Source organism: Terrapene carolina, unplaced genomic scaffold, assembly GCF_002925995.2.
Source record: "Terrapene carolina triunguis isolate 2854851 unplaced genomic scaffold, T_m_triunguis-2.0 Scaffold21, whole genome shotgun sequence".
Lineage (NCBI taxonomy): Eukaryota > Metazoa > Chordata > Testudines > Emydidae > Terrapene > Terrapene triunguis.
Window position 1 is genome coordinate 29,802,530 of NW_020664372.1, and position 21,450 is coordinate 29,823,979.

Genomic DNA, 21,450 nt, shown 5'->3' on the forward strand with positions numbered 1-21,450 from the left:
AATTTAAGCCCATTGCTTCTTGTCCTATCCTCAGAGGTTAAGGGGAACATTTTTTCTCCTTCCTTTTAATAGCCTTTTATGTACTTGGAAACTGTTATCATTTCCCCTTTCAGTCTTCTCTTCTGCAGACTAAACAAAACCCAATTTTTCTCATGTTTTCTAGACCTTTAATCATTTTTGTTTCTCTTCTCTGGACTTTCTCCAATTTGTCTACAACTATCCTGAAATGTGGTGCCTGGAGTTGAGGCCTAATTAACGCGGAGTAGAATGGAAGAATTACTTTTTGTGTCTTGCTTACAACACTCCTGCTAATACATCCAAGAATGATGTTTTTGCTTTTTTTGCAGCAGTGGGAATGTGATGGAAAAGAATACTGATGATATTACAGTCTCGTTATATAAATCAATAATATGTCCTCACCTGTAATACAGTATTTAGCTGTAGGCAAACTATCTTAAGAAACAGAGGAGGTTCAGAAATCAGTGACAGACCACATGCCACAACCTTATCTCTGCCCCACAGAGATGATTATCTTCAATCAACCCTTATATCAATCTATCCTCACCTAGAACAACACACTACTGCCCTGACATCCATAACTAATAGTGATAGGAGAGGGTTAAAGGGTTGTGGGGATAAGGGAAGGTTGAGGTTGTTAGAGAACTCTGTAATGAACAGTGTTAGTCAAATATATATACTAAATGTTAGAGAAGTGAATATTATGTATGGTATTATATGAAAATATAAAATAATTTTTGCTTTTTGTAGGTCTCTGCAGATGCAGCATTTCAGAATTTAGATGAAACAGCTTCAGGGTTGTGCATCTTATATGTAAAACTTTTGATCTGTGCAAATAGCGTGGTGAAGCAGAGTGTCAAGAGGGACCTGTTAGCTCCAGGTGCAGCCCCCCATCTCCAACAAGACAAGCTAACAAGCAAAAACTCAAGGACAAAACAACAGACCAGCAAGAAGAATACCAACTATTGTAAGATAACAACTGGATGGAGTCAAGGGCCGTAACAGAAGTAGACAGATAAAAATACGTTTTAGCAGTGTAAGTAAAAATGTATTTGTTCAGGTTAGTTATTGTGATTTAATCATGTGATTGTTTTATTTAGGGGTTTAGAATAGATAGGTACACAGATGAGGTAACCTGTAAGCTGAGACTGTGCAAAGTTATGGAACAGGATAAAAGATAGGTGATTGACACTAGGAGAGAGTGGAGAAGACACAGGGGCAAACCTAACAGAGACCTGAGATTTGAAAAGAGTTCCTTGTCCCCTAGGAAAGCAACTTGATCATTTACTTTTCTCATCTTTGTTTTTGCATGTATATGCAATTCATAAATGATAACAGCATTGTCTTAAAATGTGCACGATAAAGGCTAAAAGAAACTGTTTAAGCCTAAATTGAAGTGGATCTCTTTTTTCATCCAACAAGGTGAATGGTAGTTTTAATAATGGGAAGTAGTTTTGCATATGGGTGAAGGAGAAGAGGGTGTGTACTGTGAAGTCATTTAACTGGCCATTTCCTTGCTTTTGCTGGTTTGTGTCAAGTACTTCATATGAGGAGCAACGCTAATAGCTTCACAACAAAGATTTTTGTACATTAATTTCCTAGTGTTTTCGAGTTCCTAAGCCAGGGGCTGGTGTCGTGCAACTGCTAAGTATATGTCTACACTGCAATAAAATGTGTGATTTGCAGCTTGGGTAGACAGACATGTGCTAGCTTCAATCTAGTTAGGATGCTTAAAATAGCAATGAAGATACAGCTATTCAGAGTGGGCTGTACAAGCACGCCAGGGACCCAGGGTACATACATTGTTAGCCCACGCCGAAGCCTATGATGCCACATCTTCCCTTCTATTTTAGCGTGCTAGTTAAATTAAATGTAGCACAGGTAAGCCCACCCAAGCTGCAAAACACACCTTCAATTGCATTGCAAACATAAGGTAAGTGTAGCTGCTAATAGAGAAGGCTTTATGCACCAGCAGCTGCTGCACATGAACCCTATGTGACAGGAGCTGAAGCTGCCCATAAACTCTTGTGGCAGCAGCTGCCTATAAGACCCTTTTCAGATATGCACAGAAGCCACAAATAAATTCTTCTCCATTATGCATAGAAGCTGCACACAAATCCGTTTGCGTCAACAGCTGTCCATGAGTGGCACCAAGTGTGTGTGCAGTGACACAAACAGCAAAGGTTTATGCACAGCTGCACATAAACTTTCTCTAACAGCTGGTGCATAAACTTTTGCTTATGGTGTATAATGGACAAAAATAACCCAAAATCCAACGTTTTTTAAATTACCATAAAGGATACACCTCTCTATCAAATTTTGTGTAGGTTACAATAGGTTTTTTTCAGATCCCCATCAACAATGGATTATAAGGCTACCAAAGAACAATTCCAGCCAGAACCACATTAAGAATTACAAAGAGAAACAAAACCAAAACTTCAAAGGGCTACAAACCAGCTCTGTGTGAATTTTCTCACTGAAAGACAATGGGCTTTTAGAGAAAAACAGGGATTTATATCCATTTTAAGTTCATTTTCAAATGTTACCCTAACAATAGAGTCCCTACCACAGCTCCTCCATAATGAGCACACTCACAGTTATAAAATAATATATAGAGAAAAGATATGTCCCCGAGCATGAATGTTTATACACCAACCACTGCCTAGTGTGAGTTAGGAAGAAACATTCTCCATCAGCAAAGTGTTTCACAACTGTCTGGTACACAGTTTATTTCACCTCCATCCATCCACTGCCAGAGACAGGATACCGAACTGGATGGCTCACTGGGCTGGTCCAGTATGTCAATTCCTATATTTCTGCATATGGAAAATACATAAGTTAATACATCAGAGGTCTCTACTGTTCAGCTTGCTAATCAGAGAAGTGGGATCTCAGCATATACCATTTTAATGATTACCTGAGAGAGATCAAACAAATGCATTAGTCATTTTCCTATATACTCTTAATGAGACACAGGTATTTATTCTATAATTGTATTTATGAAAATTATATATCTGCATTTTTGTTTATATGCTGCTCCAATTGCTTTTTCCAACTGGCAAAATGATCTTGGGCCTCTGATATCCTCAGCAGCAATTCCTGACAGCTTACTAGCATCTGTTAGTGAGGTAAATGCTGATCACCTGCAGGTCTCCCCTTGATGTTTCAATCAATCAAACATGCTGATATCACTTCAACAAATGATTTGTTTCTCTCTTTTTACTAAGCCAATGGATCACTTTTCCTGTCTCATTTTGTCCCTAATTCAAGTCACTGGTGTGGCTAAGGTAAGAAAACTTTTCAGCCACTCTAAGGATTAAAAAGATTAACCCACTAGATACTCTGGAATGTCTACACAATTGAGAGTTTTTTGTCTTAATTTCTAGGAAGAGGAAGGAGCACAAATAACCCATTATTCTTCCAAAAAGTGTGGTAAGCTTTGTGATGGGTTTGGTCACAGAGAACCCCTTTGGACTGTCACCTGACGTGCTGAAGTTACCTCTGAGCCCATTTTCCCTGCCAGCTTGGGACTCCAGAACCCTGCCTTGTTGAGCCAGACATGCTAGCCTGCTGCAACAGACCTAGGTCTGGTCCACGCCCCCAAAGCTGCAGACTTTAACCAAAAACTGCTCAGCAGGTCACCTTTCTCCAGCACCCAGACACCCAGTTTCCAATAGGATCCAAACCCCAAATAAATCCATTGTACTCTGTATAAATCTTATACAGGGTAAACTCATAAATTGTCTGTCCTCTATAACACTGATAGAGAGATATGCACAGCTGTTTGCTGCCCCAGATATTAATCACTTACTCTGGGTTAATCAATAAACAAAAGTGATTTTATTTAGTATAAAAAGTAGGATGTAAGTGGTTTCAAGTAATAACAGACAGAACAAAGTAAGTTACCAAGCAAAATGAAATAAAACATGCAAGTCTAAGCCTAATACATTAAGAGACTGTTTACAGGTAAATCTTACCCTCAGAGATGTTCCAATAAGCTTCTTTCACAGACTAGACTCCTTCCTAGTCTGGGCCCAATCCTTTCCCCGGTACAGTCCTTGTTAGTTCCAGCAGGCATCTTAGGTGAAAAGCTGGGGCTTTCTCATGACTGGGACCTCCTTTGTTCTCTTCCACCCCCTTTTATAGCTTTGGCACAAGGTGGGAATCTTTTGTCTCTCTGGATCCCCACCCCTCCTTCTAAATGGAAAAGCAACAGGTTTAAGATGGATTCCACCATTCTTCCTGGGCCAACTTACACAAACACAGGAAGGCTTGCATGTAAACAGAGCCATTTACAACCAATTGTCCTAGTCAATGGGAGCCATCAAGATTCTAAACCATCATCAATGGCCCACACTTTGCATAATTACAATAGGACCTCAGAGTTATACTTTATATTTCTAGCTTCAGATACAAGAATGATACATACATACAAATAGGATGAACACATTCAGTAGATTATAAGCTTTGTAATGATACCTTACAAGAGACCTTTTGCATAAAGCATATTCCAGTTACATCATATTTACACTCATAAGCATATTTCCATAAAACATTATGGAGTGCAACATCACGAGCTTATTTAAGACTATCTCTAGACATGGTATATTTCACTGATGTTTATTTTTTTGAACTCTGCAACTGCCAAAGATAATTTATATAAGTTCTCAATGTTCAAATGAAGCAGCATTTTAAGTTTCCATTATTAAAAAATTCAATATGCAATAGTATACAAGAATTATTCAAAATACTGCAGCTTGCAGTAACAATGCTTCAGTGTTTTAGACCCTTCCCAAGTTATAAAACAGTATTTCTTTAATCCCTGAAGTCCTCTGAGAAAGCAGCTTTAATATGTGAAGAAACAGGACTTAATCTATAGCCATAGCTACAGTGTTGTCCTGTCTGCTGAAAATCTAAGTAAACTGAAATCTTTACAGATAAATTGAAAATGGTATAATTTTAAAAAGAAAATAAATCACTTAGGATTATAGTGCACTGCTCAATCTGGATTCTAGATGGCCAAGGAGCTGATAACCAGATACTAAGGAAAACCTTTCTCTTAGTAGGAAGACAAGAAAATAAGTAGGAAGGTATGGGAGTATTTTATGAAAGAAAGTCAGAGATCTTATATTCTTGCTCACTTATTTTTCTCAATATAAGCTCTGTTTCCACTGTTGCTTTGATATTTTCTGTAGTTCTAAAATTCAGAGCAGCGACTTCCTAAACTTCATTTATCTATAGATTGAAAACTCTATTTGCTGACGTTCAAATACTGGGAAAGTATGACTATATGTTGTGCTCTCTGCAGGTGAAATTCACACAAGAGTACAGGCACCGCCGAAGGCCCTCAGTGCAGCATAACTGCTGTGGTTCTGCTGCATGGAGGATTGGGAGCTGCCAAGAAGATATGTAGGACTCCACACCTCTGCTGTGTTCTACCTCCATATAGGCCCAGCAGAAGGAGACTTGGAGCAGACTGAAAGAACTGCAGCATAGGCACTGGGTCCATGACTGCATGGATCGAGGCATCACAAATCTCATACCCTGCAGTTTACAACCCCTTCTCCAGCCCAGGGGTTGTAGCAGCCCTAAAGAAGCTGCTGAGCTGATTTGGATATTGCGTGAAGGTTGGGAGTAGATTTCATTCTCTTCAATACTTGAGTAATTCCCCACATAAAGCCCATGCACTCAGGTTTTGTGTGGCATGTGAACCTCTGTATATGGATTACACTCTGTGCGGAGTGAAATTGTGACATTTTAATGTATAGTTTACATTAAGGCTTGTGTGGGGAGAAGATTAGGGGTCCCAACAAGCCTCCTGACACTTGCAAGCAATGTATAGTGGTGGGGTCTGAAAGGCTCTTGTATTTGTGGGCCCCCTCGTGGTGAGCTAATAAGGTTCACAGGGAGTTCTAGATGTTTCCTAGGAACTTCAAGAGGCATGAATATCCTCTACAGACTTCAAGAATTCTAAAGGAAAGAGAGAATGCCACATCTTTCCTCTCCCACTCTCCACCCTTCTCCAGCCCAAAGCTCCATTCTTTGCTCAGTATCATGTTAGGACTCTATGGAAAACTAAGAAATTTTAGACCAAAAAAGTCATTAATGTGAGGTTAAGAGTCACAGGATACATTCAGCAATTTAAGGCTTAAAATTCTTATAAGAAATTTGTAATGATTAAAAAAGAACCTGAGGAAGCAGGAAAATTCCAAATTCAGTTTAAGCCCAAACATCTGAAAGTATGAAAATTCACACTTAAGGTATCCAAACTAACTTAACTCCTCCCATTTAAAGCTGCCCTGAGAAAATTAAAAAAACTCAGCCTATCCATCCCTAATAAAGAACTTCACTTTCCTTGGGTACCACAACAACTAGAAGGCCTTGTTCTTAATCACACTTGTTGTGACAATTCCAGGCTTCTTTACATCCTACACACTCTATAGGGGGAAAAAAATCTTATTTACAAATTCCTGGTTAGGTAAATAGCATATTGAGAGTAATTGTTCCTGAGTCCCCACTAATGGGCCCTATCCTGTTAGGTACTAAAGGTACGCAGCACTTTATATGATCTGGCCTTATAATTTCATGTGCCAACCAATGATCCAAGCCTCATTTATAAACCAGTGATCTGTACTGCGTATTTTTATTACTCCACTTGCAAGCTGTATAAGTAAAATAGCTGGAGACTTCTTAAAGTCTTTAGAAAAAGTCATTGGTCCAAATAAAATTGCATCATACAAAGTAGCTATAAAAGGAATAAAGAAGGGAATTGAAATAGTCAAGGGGGCAGAGATAAGGTTGTTTTGATTCCTTAGCTGCAATTTTTATACTTGCAAAGTTTGTGTTTTGTGTAAGAATCCTCTGAACTTTGACTTTTCCTGGCTCCTCTCCTCATAAAGATTTTGCTAACTGAAACTTCCTTGTAAGGATTTTACCTTTAGGTTACTGACATATCCTCCATTTTAACTCCACCACAACTCATTTATTTATCAGGGAATTAATGTTTAAAATGTTGCCTTTCTATTGTGTACACAAGCTCTGCTTAAACTAGCCAGTAAGACAGAATCAGCCCTCAATGACAGACAGTCTTACTTTTTTTTTATCATAACTTGAGCCATCTACCTAAAAAACAGATTAAAATGTACCAGAAAAATGTCTTGTCTGACCTTTTATTAGGAAAAAGTGTTCATAAGTTAACCCATTAAAGAAATTCTTTAAGATACATCATCTATTGCAATTGGATCAGTTAACATATAATGACTTTATTCTGTTTTGCCTGCATAAGAAAACACTTCCCAAATCATTCATTATCTGAAATATTGACAACCCTGTCAGTCTGATCTGCCAATCATATTCCAATACTATTTATTAGAGCTGGTGACATTTTGAACCATTTTCCATCTGAAAATGCAGTTTTGATCAAATCAATACATTTTACAGCAACATTATGAAATTTTTTATGAGAAAAAGTTTAAATGAATCATTTCACATTCTAATGATTTTGAAACATTTCATTTCAATAAGTTAAAAATGTTTTGTTTTGACATAATTGTGATTATTTTTGTTTTTATATTATATCAATTGTAATAGTGCATATTAAATTTAAAATAATATAGTTTGTTTAATTTATATTACATTATAATGTTTTACCATTATCAGAATAAAACTTTTTGATGATATTGAAACAAAATGTTTTGACTTTACATATTTCAATGTTTCTGAATCAAAAAAATTCAGAATTTCCCTTCTGTGTGTAATATCAAACTTTTCCTTTTCATTCCCATTCAGCATGAAAACAAATTTTGAAATGTTGCAATTTCCCATGGAACAGAAATTCCGTTTTTCAGCCAGTTCTATTAGATTCTGAACTCAGATGCACAAGTGTAAATCTAGAAGTTGATGGAGTTACTCTGTATTAACTAGCATCAGCCCTTACAACACTGGTGAATGACCTATACTGTTGTTTGGAAGAGGCAAATTAATTCTGCTGAGCTGTCTCTCAGTAATTTTTCCCTTCATAGCTTTAACAAATTAGGTACATCGTATTTTGCCATGGTATGTCTGAAAAATCAATAGAATAGAAGAATGGGATCAAGACCAAACACAGCAACAAAGAATAGAAACAGCACTAGTCTGACATCAACAGCAAATTAATATAATCAGTCTAGTACAGGAAACTGGGCATTTTAAATATCATTTGGTGTTTCCCCTTTTCTAGAAAGGTTCATAGAGCAAATTCAGTAATCTGAATCAAATTTAACCTCTGCATTTCACATTTTGGAGTTTTAATTCACATGGGCCTAATTCTGCTCTCTCACCACATGTATTCTGGAATAATGCCATTGATTTCAATGGACTCACTCCTGATTTACCTTAGAGGAGAATCAGACTGTATATATTTGGGTGAAAAGAAAGCAATATTTCAAATTCCTGTCTTTCATAGATGGATTTGTATGCAATACACTTACCCGGTCACACAAATGGGATTGGGAGAATAGTTTGGCCCAATATTTTTAAATGTGTTTTATTCATACATTTCTACATCTTCATAATACGATTTGCCAAATTCTGGCAGGTACTATGCAGCGACACCTGCAAGAAAATTTTCATCTAGGACCAGAGGTTGGCCCTTCTGTTCTGTCTGAATGCACTACAAAGCTTCTTCAGAGGCCTATGGTAAAAGACCTGGTATTTTACTGATAGGCATTATGCTCATGGGATAGGGGAAGACCTTACGGCCTTTGCAGGCCAAAGTTCCCCCCTCCCCTTTTAGTACCCTCTGTCCCCTTTGCAGAGGTGGAGATGGTAGGACTCAGAAGAGTGAGCTGAGTTCTAGGGATAGACTGAGGAAAGTCTACCCTGTGTTATGGGTTTTATGGTACGAACCTGTGTAGCCCCTACACTAGAACTACTTAAAAGGCCTGGTAGTTGAGAGTATGGACAACGGGCAGGATGGACGATGGGCAGCATGCATGATGGGCAAGTAGCACCTCTCCTCAGTGTTAACTTTACTAAAGTTGCAGCCTGCAGCTTAAAATCATCCTGGGGCTTGTCCTCATTCACTGGCATGTCTACATCAAACAAGAAAAAAAAACAGGTATTTTTGCTCTTATGCAGATGTTTGACCAGCATTAGCCTCGAGATGATCTAGTTGCTGTATTTTGAATATTTGTCTCTACTAAGGAAATGAAATGTAAATTCTGATTAAACAAAATGTATTGGATAAACTTGATGATTTGTTTTAATAACAAAATGCAAAGGGAGATTTATATGATTTTTTTTTTACTTTCCAACTTCTAATATCGGGGAGACAATGTTAACTTTTCATCTTTGACATTAAACCAAACCAGTATTCTAATCAATATCAAAGACAGTGATGATAAATTAATACATGTCTGTTGGCTAATTGCAATATTAGAGGGAATATCATTAGTAATAAAATGAGTTTAAGGTAGACAAAATAACAATTAGAATCCCTGATATGACACTAAAAACATTAGATGTCTATATCTAAGATTAAAGTATATTATGTTAAGGATCTCACTTAAATAGACAAAAGCATTAAATATAGTTGGAACTTGCTCTTAATATGGCCCTCTCTAAGTAGTCTCAGAATAATGGATCTCTCCTTGTAGCAACAATCCTACAGCAATTCCACCCAATGAAGCCTTCTTTACTTCATTGGAAGTTCTTCATGTGGACAAGCTACAGGAGCAAACCCACAACCTTTATAGGATGAGTTATGGACTTATCATGGCCAGAGGCTCGGTCCTGCTTCCTTGGAAGTCCGTGGCAAACCTTCAGCTCAGAGTACTTTGGACTATAACATTCCCTTTTTTTCTTTTTTTTTAACACAAATGGGGCCCAAACCTGCATCCAATTTAGGTACACAAAGAATATAGCCTTGAACACTAATATCGTAACAGACTCTATCCAGATAATTTGACAAAACAAAGTTACTCTGTATTCAGAAGAGTCATTTCCTCTGAAAATCACCAAAGGTTTTAGTCCACATCAAAACCTCATTTTCTGCACATTTCCAACTGTAATGCAAAAAGCTGTTTAAATTGCAGGAGCTCAAAAAAGTGATTGGCACAGACAATTTTTGTGTTTCTTTTTCTGCTCTGGTATCTTGAACATGAAAGAGCTATTTTAATTTATATATTGTAAAGAATTCTACTCCTAGACTGAGTGCTTCTACACCAAGTTTCAGACTGGAGTGATTTCCTTTTACAGCTCAGTTATAAGTCTCTCAATATAGAAGCACTTTTATTGCAGCTGTGACTAAATAAGGTGTTCCTATTATTCACAACACATTTCTGTATAAAAGCCTATTCTGAACAAACATCATATGTGATAAAAACTTTAAGGGTACTCAAGTGTGATTTCCATTCACTTTTTGTTGAGTACATTTTCAGGATTCATGTACGTGCGGTATCTATTCTACAATAATACAGTGTGAATAAAAGCCGGAATGTGACATTTGAAAATAATTCTCCCTTTACTTTGTTTTTTCTTTTGTTTTTGTTGTTACAAACTAAACTTTACTTTAAAGCAAAACCCAGTAAAATCTTGCTAATTTCTAATCTGTCACTTGTATAAATATATTGATATGCCCCGGAAGGGTTCTCACCTAATGAAGATAATTTGTAATAACACATTTAGAAATGTTGGTTGTTCATGATTTTGTATTTAGAACTCAATTACTGTAGCATGTTAATCTGAGAGATAATATAATTAACTTTTCTAATTTGCTTTAATACATATTAGAGTTGTTCAAAATCTTCCTTATATAATAAAACCTTAAATCAAAACTATATTCCTAAGTGGATGCATAATGATACAAATTTAAATGTGATTTAAAGGGCTAGTATCTCCCATAAGTGTAACTCTTGACAAATGAAAAGCATGTTAACCAAAGTAGAAAAATGATCAGAAATGCACAATAAATTCTAAAACATGTCTGTTTTTTTCCTAAAAGAATGACTGACAAAGTGAGAAACATTATCAGCTATTTATCACAGACTATCTATTTTTTTCTTTACTTTCATGAGAAATTTCCTTATGGTTTTGATTGCTAATATGTTGAACATGTAATGAAAGGACTCAGTGCAATGACAATACTCCACAAAGATGAAGTAGCTTGACATGCTCTAGATTCCATCTGCATGTTGTCACTTTGTCACCTCGATCAATAGTTCCATCAGCCCTGACAGAGAGTGCACCGATCACAACACGTCATTTGTGTTACCCTAGCCAGGGGGAGGGAGAGCTCAGTGGTTTGAGCATTGTCCTGCTAAATCCAGGGTTGTGAGCTCAATCCTTGAGGGGGCCACTTAGGGATCTGGGGCAAAATCAGTACTTGGTCCTGCTAGTGAAGGCAGGGGGCTGGATTCCATGACCTTTCAAGGTCTCTTCCAGGTCTATGAGATAGGTATATCTCCATTTATTTATTTTATTTTTTATTTTTATTTCCTTCAGCCACCCACTGGCCAGGCTGTCAGTGTCATCTGCATGTTGTACTCAGGCAAATAAAATCAACTTATGATCAACTGTGCAGAAGTAAGGACCACCCAGAATTAAATACACGTTCAGGACTCATTCAAGATATTTTTATAACTACTGGAATTACACACATTCCCTGAGAAAATGCTTCTGATTTGCCTGAAGACCATAGAACATCTTGTATTCAAGCAATACTAAAATAACCCATTTTAAAATTGCAGCTTCTTTAAATTTTGCACTAGATACATCTGAAAAAATCATTACTTCATTCAAAAGTGGCCCTTTGCCCTAGCTATGAGCCCATTAATGACAATGGAAAACCTCTCGTTGACTTAAAAAAGAGCACAGCACTTTTGGAAATCTCATCCCATGTATATTGCCTGTTAATAAGTTCAGTTCAGATCATCCCATCTCCTAGGTGTTATCATCACAGAGAAGAAATCCCCATAAGAATCTCTTTCTGCATCATCCTACCAGGGATGGGGGGAGATTTGCCCCCATCCTGTGGCATCCTGAAAAAATACAGATCCTCAAGGACGTTCAGGAGGCCATGACATTCATGTGAAGTTCTTGAACTGTCTCATTGGCATCTGCCTGCCCTCATCTCTGGCTCCTTGGCAGTGTAGTTTCTTTGGACCCAGGCTACCAAGGTTCCTTCCAGCTGCAGCTGTCCCTGAAACTTCTGCAGATGGAGCTTAGCACAAATGATAATACTAATGATATATTTTCTTTTCCAAAACATCTCTGTGAGACTGTAAGGGCAGATAATGTGCATTCTTCCCCCACCCCACACCCCCTACAGCTTCACTCCTGGCCTGCCCACATCTTCTCTTGCCCACCCAGTCTTCACCCTTCCCACAGTCCAGACACCCACAGAGAGCTGAACCCAAATTTGGGCATGAGCTGGGAAACATACTTGGGGAGACCTTTCCAAGTGCAGATCTCACAGGAATGATCCAGGACTTCCACATATCACATACTGTGCTTACAAGTAACTCAACCAGAATTCCAAAAGTCAAGCTGCGTTTTTCCATCTCACACATCTTCATCATGAAAAAACAGGGTTTTTGCAGGCTAAAACATGCCCTCTGTGACAGCAGTGCAACTCCATTGCCTTTACCTGCTTTCAAGCAGTCAATCTGACCCTATAATTGGAATTTAACAAGCTAAAGCTCACTTGCTTTCTTGGCTATGATGGCTCTACAGTGTTTACAAGAATAAAATGTAGTGAAACCATGTTATTCACTAAAACAAGCAGTTGTGTCTCTGAGTATACACAGGGAGCAGAGCTGTGTATACTGAGTGAAGAGGGTTGTAGGGGATTATAGCTGGGCTTGGAGTTCCCCTCTTGCATGGTCTGAGAGAAGATGATGAAAGCTGTTGGAATCCATCCACCTCCCTCCCCAACACACACACACACACACCACCCCTCAGAATATCTTATAAGGAGGGAAACAACCAGTCCACCATTCTTTTACACCCTGTTCTCACAAGATTTGCTTTTGTGAGAGTCAGACACAAATACTATTGCAGGGTCCCTCAAAAAAAAAAAGAAAAAAAAGCTAGACCACCCTCATCCCATTTAACACTGATATAATCACATAATCTAATACATTTACTCCCATTCACATCTCTAAAACACAGATTGCTCTCCTCGCACATTTTCCCATGAGACTGTGTGCAGGTCCCATGAACCTGGTGATATCACCATGCTGGTGCAAGACAGCACCAAATACCAGCATGCATAACCAAACCTACTCAATCTGCATTAGAATTAGCATTTCAGCACAACATTCCACAAATCTAATTTTAATACTACTGTCACTTTTTGTTTTCTGAGGTGTATTAGTGATACTAAAGAATACAATTTGTGTGTTGTCTTTACCCTTTTAGGCAATCCTTACCCAGGCCAGCATGGAGCAAAATATGCACCAATCTCAGTGTGAGTTTCTTGTGACAAAGGACTGAGTAAAGACCAAGTGATCTTCAGGCATTATAAACGACAGAACTGTATTTAACTTTCTGATGACTTTTTCCTAATAGGAAAAGAGGATGAAGGAAAGAGTCTTCTGCATCATCTGCAAACTGTACAAGGTATATCCAAATGAACCAGTGTGTAATGGAGGCTTGAAGGCAGAGCAATGAGACCTACCACTAGGCGTATGTCTACACTGCGTTTTAAAACCTAGTCTCAGAACTTGGACCTACAGACTTGGGCTCATGCTATGGTGCTAAAAACAGCTCTGTAGACATTTGGGCTCAGGCTGGAGTCCAGGCTCTGAAGCCCAGGGAGGAGTGAGGGTTTCAGATTCCAAGCTCCAGTCTGGGCCCAAACAGTTACACTGTTGTTTTTAGTACCATAACACAAGCCCCTGTGAGCCCAAGTCTTTAGGCCCAGGTTCTGAGACTTATTGCCACAAGTTTTTAAACACAGCGTGAACATACCCTATATGGCTCTAACATCCCCACATGTGCAATGGCAGCTGACACTAATCCAGTCTTTAGGATAGATTTATGGTCATGGGAAATTTGATCTTTAAGGGGTTGATCCTACAAGCTACTGAGCACTCTGGCCCTGGAACAGCAAAGCACTTGAGTAAATACTTAAGTTTAAGCATGTGAATAATCTTATTGACCTGATTGGCACTAGTTATGTACTTAAGATTGGGCATGTACTTAAGTAGTTTGCTGAAACGAGACATTAGGGATGAGTCCAAAACTCATTGATGCAAATGGGAGTGTTGCCATTGACTTAAATGGAGGCAGGATCAGGCCCTTAATTACAATAAAGCCGTAATGCACTATAATAGAGGTACTGACTTCTGTCACATGTCAAATCCACAAACTAATTTCCAGGGGGGAAAATTACACTTTTGGTTTAACTTCTTACATTCAGTTCAGCAAAGAAAAATGCACAAACATCAATTTGTGCAGTTATCCAAATTACATGATGTATTTTAAACTGTACACATGAAAATAATTTTACTTCAGAACAAACAAACTGATCATAATTTCCTACAATATAATATATGTTATTCATGTTTCAAGAAGTTTTAAAAATAAATACTACATTTCCAGAGTTTTTTTTAAAATATCAACTTTGTAATTCAATTTTTACCATTCTACTAGCCACTGTCCCCCAGTGCCAAATCATAAGACTTCACTCTTAGTGATTAATTTTAAGAATCACTCCCCGATGTATTAAATTTTAAATATTGCTGTGTGACCGAAACTCCTAAGTAGCTTTGTGTCAAATACTGGTCTATTCGACCTTTGCAATAGAAAGGTTCTCATCACCTGAAATTTGGTTTCAAATTTCTCATCTGTTCTTCTCTGCCTACTTAACTAAGAGCTTAAACCAAAATCCAATTACAGTGCATCTTCTGTTTAGAAAAAAAAACTACTACAGTAAACTCATGGTTCATACAAACCATGATATTTCCAATGAAATGAGAAATAATATAAATTTAATTATTTTAAAATGCTCTAAAATTACTTAATAAGAGTTGAACACAGTGATCAAATATAAACCAGGCGTAGAAGCATACCAGCTATATTCACTGATCAACTGAATACTTATGATAATAATAATACTCAGGAACCCATATTTTTAACTAAGTAGCATTAGAATTCAACTATTTTTACAAATTTGCTAGCACCGTGGACTTAAAATTGCAAATCTGAACTGATTAAATATTATTTAATCTTTATCATGTATTTGTTTTATGTATCATCCTATAGGATATCTAGGGCCTGATCCAAAGCCCATTAGAGTAATGGAAGTACTCCCACTGATCTGGACTTTGGATAAGGCCCAGACTGAAGAAATATATTGAAGCTATCATGCCAATTTTCTTAAACCAATTTCAATGGGGAGCTTAGCAATGAAGGATTGTAATGCACAAAATAGTTTTAGAGCTGTGGGCCCAAGCCTGATGCCCTTGCTCAGTCATCTCATTGATGTTAGTGACAGATTTTCCAGCAGGATTTGACCCATTTTCTTTAACAAAGAAAGTAAAAATATTGGCATATCTTCTAATTTTTCTCCTCTGCTATCCTAGCATTAAAAGAGAATAATAGGATCTTATTATGATAATCCATGAAAATACATGAATAACACATTACAGTATTTAAACTGGTATTGACAAAGGACAGTAAGTTCTTATTTCAAACACTTTAGTTTCTTACAGTGAAATAATTGTCCCTGAGATGCTAACTGTTTTGTTCAGCAACTACAAGCATTAATAAATGTGTCTGCAAAGAATATTCTCCAGCTTAAATGCTTTCTATACAGAAAATATTATATGTCTCCAAAACCAGCATTTAAAAAACCTTTACATTTGTATGGCCTACTTAGTGCTTTGACCCAGTTCAGACTCAGAAGCAGCCAGAATCTTCCTCTATTCCAGAAAAGCAATAGACTTCTGACTTAAGAATAAGAACTTGAGTATTTCCCCTGACGGAAAGCTCACAACTCATTATTAGGAACTGCTTCTGCTAACATCAATCCAATACCATTTATATACAGTATCAGTTATTCCTGGTTAGCAAGAATATATGGATATTATCAATCACAATTACCATAATTTCACCAGATGTAAACATTACTTCAAAATGTTTCTTAATTTTTACAAAACAAAAGCAATTTTTTTGTAAAAATCAAAGTTTAAAATAGATAATGGTCCAGATTCTCAACCGTTGTAACTCAGCATAACTCTATTAAAGTCAGTGGAGCTACACTAATTTGCATCAACTAAGAATCTGTCCCAATATTTAAATGCATTAAAATAAATGTTTTTTCTTTGTTGTACTTCTTGTTTTGTACATTCCTAGTATGTGTGATTATCAAAGCAAACAAAAAATGTTTGAAGACACCAGATTTATGCAAGTTGATCAATAATTTTTGAAACCAGAATAGAATTACAGACAACAATAATAACTAGTGCCTGTAAAACAGAAACAAGTCGACAGAGAAGCTCAACCTAAACCCCAACCAGTATACATTGTGTATGCAGTTTATGTGGCATTGTCAAACATAAGTATCTGAACCTTGAGAATGTAAAGCAACTACTCTAATCTGCATCAAATTTAAATGCACAGATATGTGTAACATTTAAAAGCAAGATCTACTGATGTTAGAGAAAGCAATTTCTTTCTACTTAATTAATATGCTTTTATTTTGATGATCTGGGAGCCTAAATATGAAATTCAGCTTCACATAATATCTAAAAGTGAATTTATACTAACCCAAACAATTTCTGACTACAAAGGTATTGCCATAATGCAAAACATGACTAAAACAAACCCCAGAAACTACTAGGCATTCAATGAACCTTAGATCATTTAGAGAAGAAAGTCCAATAACTCATAAAAATCTTACTTTTAGGTAAAAAGATGAAAATATAAAGTCAGTATTTCAGAATGATACAGTAAAAAACTATGCAATATTTGCTAATTGTGATTTACATTATAATTACTGAAAGGTAAAATAATTTGCATGAGAGAACGAGTAATGTCAAAATTGCCACTTATTAACCTCTGAATCAATTGTTTCTTAAGGTTGCTGGGGTAAGGAAGAGTAGATGGTCCAGCAGAATATAAATGTTACAGTGAGTGGTATTCATAGTAACTTTTCTTGATTTTGTAATCAACTAAACATTGTTAACTGGATGAAATACTCTCTACTCCTCCAGAATACAGCTACTCTCCCAGAATACTAAAACTTTCTTAAATGCAAATAGATTTCTTTAATAGGTTTTCTTATTTCACTTCTGACCTGTCTTTATATACATGACTATTGAGTAAATTCATTATTTTTCATATTGTCTTTTAATACACAGTAAAAAGCAGCACACCACATTAACCAGTCAAATGAGGTATAACAAATATATATGATTAGATGTCAAATTTCTGTTTGCTCATCAGATGTTAGATGTTGATCCTTTAACATAATTCTTAAATATCATCTAGACATTATCACAGATTTGAGTACATTAGCAAAGCTGTTTCCTATTTTAGTTTAATAAATCAAGTATTTATAAAGAACAAAACAAGATAGTAAAGTGGAATTTTCAATTTATTTTGTTTTTAAACAGGTCATTTCCCCAAGATAGAGCATTTAAAAAACAACAACAACAACAACAAACTGTAGGACTTTATAGTTGCATGTACATACAATTGAGTATACAGTACAGAAAATCACCTTACTATACATCATATGCAGTGCTAGACTGCTTAAGACTGCTAAATGATTGGATTTCACACAGTGATATATAAGATTTGAAAATGCCCTAAAAGATATGGACACATAAATTCAGGGAGAGAACATGTAACATAGTTATATATCTCCAGTGTATTCAGACTATGTGAGCAGTAAGCATTGTGCTTTGTCTTTCAGCACCTTGGACAGCAACTCTTTTAGAACAGAGCCAGTGTTAACAGGAGTAGGGCTTTGCATCTGATCATTAATTATCACACATAAAAACCATAGTTGACCAGATCACTTCTTTGTCATATCTTCCAAAAGGAACAATACTACTAGCATTTTTTTCTTGTTTTGCCTTCACTTTGTCACATAGATTGGTTGGACAAATTCTCAATACACAGTAGGATAGCACTGGCAGGCAGTCTGGTTCATGCAACCCCAACCCAAGAACTATTAGTAATTTGTTCTGTATTTCTTTTTGCCCCTTTTCTTGCTGAAAGGTACAAGTAGGAATATTTTCTATATTTTAAAAAAATGTAACTGGTTTAATTTTTTTTCTCTTACGAAGACTCATTCAGAACATTTATTCACATCAACTGCCACTGGGGGAAAAAGAAATAATATACAGTATTGTATAATTGGTATTCTATGCAATTTCCCCTTTCTCACATGATATGATATCTGGTAAAGCAACTGTTAATGCGGTGGTGAAAAAGTCCAGTCAAACCAGCCTATGATTTAAAACATCATGTTAAGAATGTAAATATCGATCGTTTGGCAGGACAAGGCAGGAGATCAATTTCCAGGTGAAGGAGTTACTGAAATGGCAATGATTCCCTCACACTTTTGGCCCTTAGAGAGATAACTTTTGAACAGACTTTTCTATTGCCTCCAAATCAGCCAATATCGAGATAAAAGATATTTATACTGTAGTCTAAGTATAAAATGCATGTGGTGTGTGTTTACATATACACATACGGTTAAATGATCCAGGAAATGCAGGTCCAAAATTGCTCCTATTGAACTTAATGATAAAAACTCTACGGACATATTTTTCTTGCTGATAACATCAGGTTTTATTTACATAATGAGATAACGTTATTGGACGGTTGGACATGCATATGTTTGCCCTTTGAGGCAGTATACATAAGCTACATTTATTAGTACTGCCCATATTCAACATGATGGGATTCTGTAAGGCATATGCAGTAATCATCAAACGATACCAGAAGGCCCTGTTAAAGTTAAAAGGCACTAACGGGTGTGGGATCAGGTTCTCTTGTTAAATATGATCACCAGAAAAGCCTGCTGTTCAGATAGGTAATTTGTTTGTGCTGCTGTGCTCAGCTGATTCAGATTTCTAAAGCAGGATTTGGTTTGTATTTGTTAAGGTACCAACGCAGTAGATAATCAAGAAAATTCAGGCAAGCCAGTTCAGAGCAGAAGCCATGTAGATTGGTTGTTCAAAAAATATATTTTTAAAAACAGACTTTGTATTTTAAGCACCAAGCACGGCCCCTTTCACTGCGCTTTCCCGCCTTGAGAGCTGAGCCAACTAGTCTTGTACAAAGTGGAGAGACAGCTACCGAAGAGCCAACGTGGGACACTGTTTGCTTATGAAGAAAAATAATCTGTCTTTGGATCGCTCTGAATGAGCATAGGGAATACATAAAGAATAACGATGAGGTTTATTGAAATTCTGTCATCATTACTTCCCTAGTAAAGGTCACTGCAGTATCTGTTTACAGCCACTCTAGTCCTTGAGCTCTTCCTCACTCCACAGACTGTGTAGAGCAGACTTCAGACAGACATACACGCACACATAGATGGTCACCTGGAACGTCTTCCTTTTTACATATGATCGCATTGACACACTCTCTATTCGTACATTAGGAAATGCCCATTCTTGATTCCTCCAGAATCCCATCACGATTGCACATGTTAAAGAGAACAACACATCAATATTCATAATGCTATGCCAAAAAACCGAAACATTTGTCCTTCAGAGATTCTGGAGAGCATCCTGCTTCTGGAAGCTCTAAGACAAGACGACTTGCAAGTCAGCTAACACTGGACATAAGTCATCAATTGACTTCACTGAGATTCAACACAAAAGCCCAAGACAACCAGTAACTTGTTGGAAGTTAAGACAGAGTCACGTCGCTTGCACATCAATCAGAAAGTTCCCCCGGTGCGCATCGAAACAGACACTTTTTGCCACCGAGTGCGTACACAAACGCCAAGCAACCACGCCGCTGATCCTGCGGAACAACCAACTTCCCACGTCCACTCCAGACCGCCAACAACCAGGGACAGCCCATTCACACCCCATTGCCGTACTAGGTCCTGCTGATTGGCATGCAGCCCCTACCCCTGCCTCTCTGTCAAGCCGCATCCAAGCCCTGTGGAAGCAGGCAGCCGAGTTTGAGCCAATCGCATATTCATGAGTTGGGGAAATCCAGCTCTGCACTCCCAGAGGACCAAGGATCACTCTTCTTTTCCTTGCAAGCAATGCGTAAATAAGGACCCCTTGTCAGTTTCCACTAGAAGAGTCAATTCCTCCCAAATAATTAAAGCCATCAGCACCCGAATTAAAAACACCACCGGAAGAAAAAAAAAAAGGGAAAGCAACCAGCCGGCCCATCAATGAAAGAGAGCATAACACACAGCAGGGCTCCTACCTTACAATCCTCAGGACACGATTTCACCGAGTATTCATCCGATTGTAAATATTTCTGGAGCATAACCTCAAACTCTTCGTATTTCTCCTGAGCATGCTGGTCGTAGCGCTGGTAAGCCTGGACGCACTGGCTGCAGGAGCCTTCCCCCTCCAGCACCACATCCAGACTGCAGTTCAAAGTGTCCGGATTGGACAACCCGGCGAACAACTCCCAAAGGGTGTAGGAATTACAAAAGGAAAGGTAAAAATCCGTCAAGTTCCAGCCCGGAGTCGGATGATTCCCTGTCACCTGCTGCTCCCGGCTCCATCTCCTCCGGCACACAGAGTCCGCATCCTCCACGCTGAAACACTGGCCAGATGCGGAGCTCTGCGGGTTACACGTCTCCAGGCGCCAGAAAGGTTTGGTAGAGTTCCCTAGAAAAATAGCCTTGTTGTTATTGTTATTATTGTTGCTGCTGCCGCCTCTGCTGCTGCTGCTGCTGGGGGAGGGAGGCAGGGTGGGTAATGAGGAGGAGAGGAGTCTATGGGCCGCCTGTGCTGCAGGCGAGGGCTCCCCCATGCTAGAGAGTAGCTCCCGCTCCGGATGCTGCTGCTGCTCCTTGTCTCTGGTCCTGGTGAGTTTGGCTTCGGCACAGAACCACAAGTGATCAGAGAGCAGGACTGTGAAAAACAAGAGCGATGCCAGGGACAGTCGCCATTTCTGAGCCCTCTCTGAATCAGTGAAGGGTTTCTCGTTCTCCCGGGGTGCAAACCAGATTTTTAGGCCGTCATCGTACTGCCGACTGCACATCCAAGCACCCCTGGTCATATTTTGGGAACGCACAGCCCTGGCCGACTCCACCGTGAGGGCTCCGTTGCCAGTGTCACCACAATATGCATTGACTTAAAAGATTGGGGGGGATTTTCTTGCCTTCCTTTCTCTCTCTCTCTCTCTCCCGCTTTCGCTCGTCCACTCTCCCTCCCTCCCTCTCTCTTCTTCCTCTTCTTTCTTCTTCTTCTTTTTCTTCTTCGTCCTCTCCCTATTGAAATGTTGTTGGGTTTT

The 21,450-nt window shown here is 38.1% G+C and overlaps 1 protein-coding gene across 1 annotated transcript in view; it reads right to left on the reverse strand.

The window, feature by feature from the left end:
- FAM155A (family with sequence similarity 155 member A) overlaps positions 1–21,216 on the reverse strand; it is a 784,329-nt gene extending 763,113 nt beyond the window's left edge. The window contains exon 1 of the mRNA XM_024209217.1: positions 20,410–21,216. Within this exon, the coding sequence (XP_024064985.1) occupies positions 20,410–21,216 (807 nt within the window). The remainder of the gene's footprint in view (positions 1–20,409) is intronic.
- Positions 21,217–21,450: the final 234 nt, after the last annotated feature.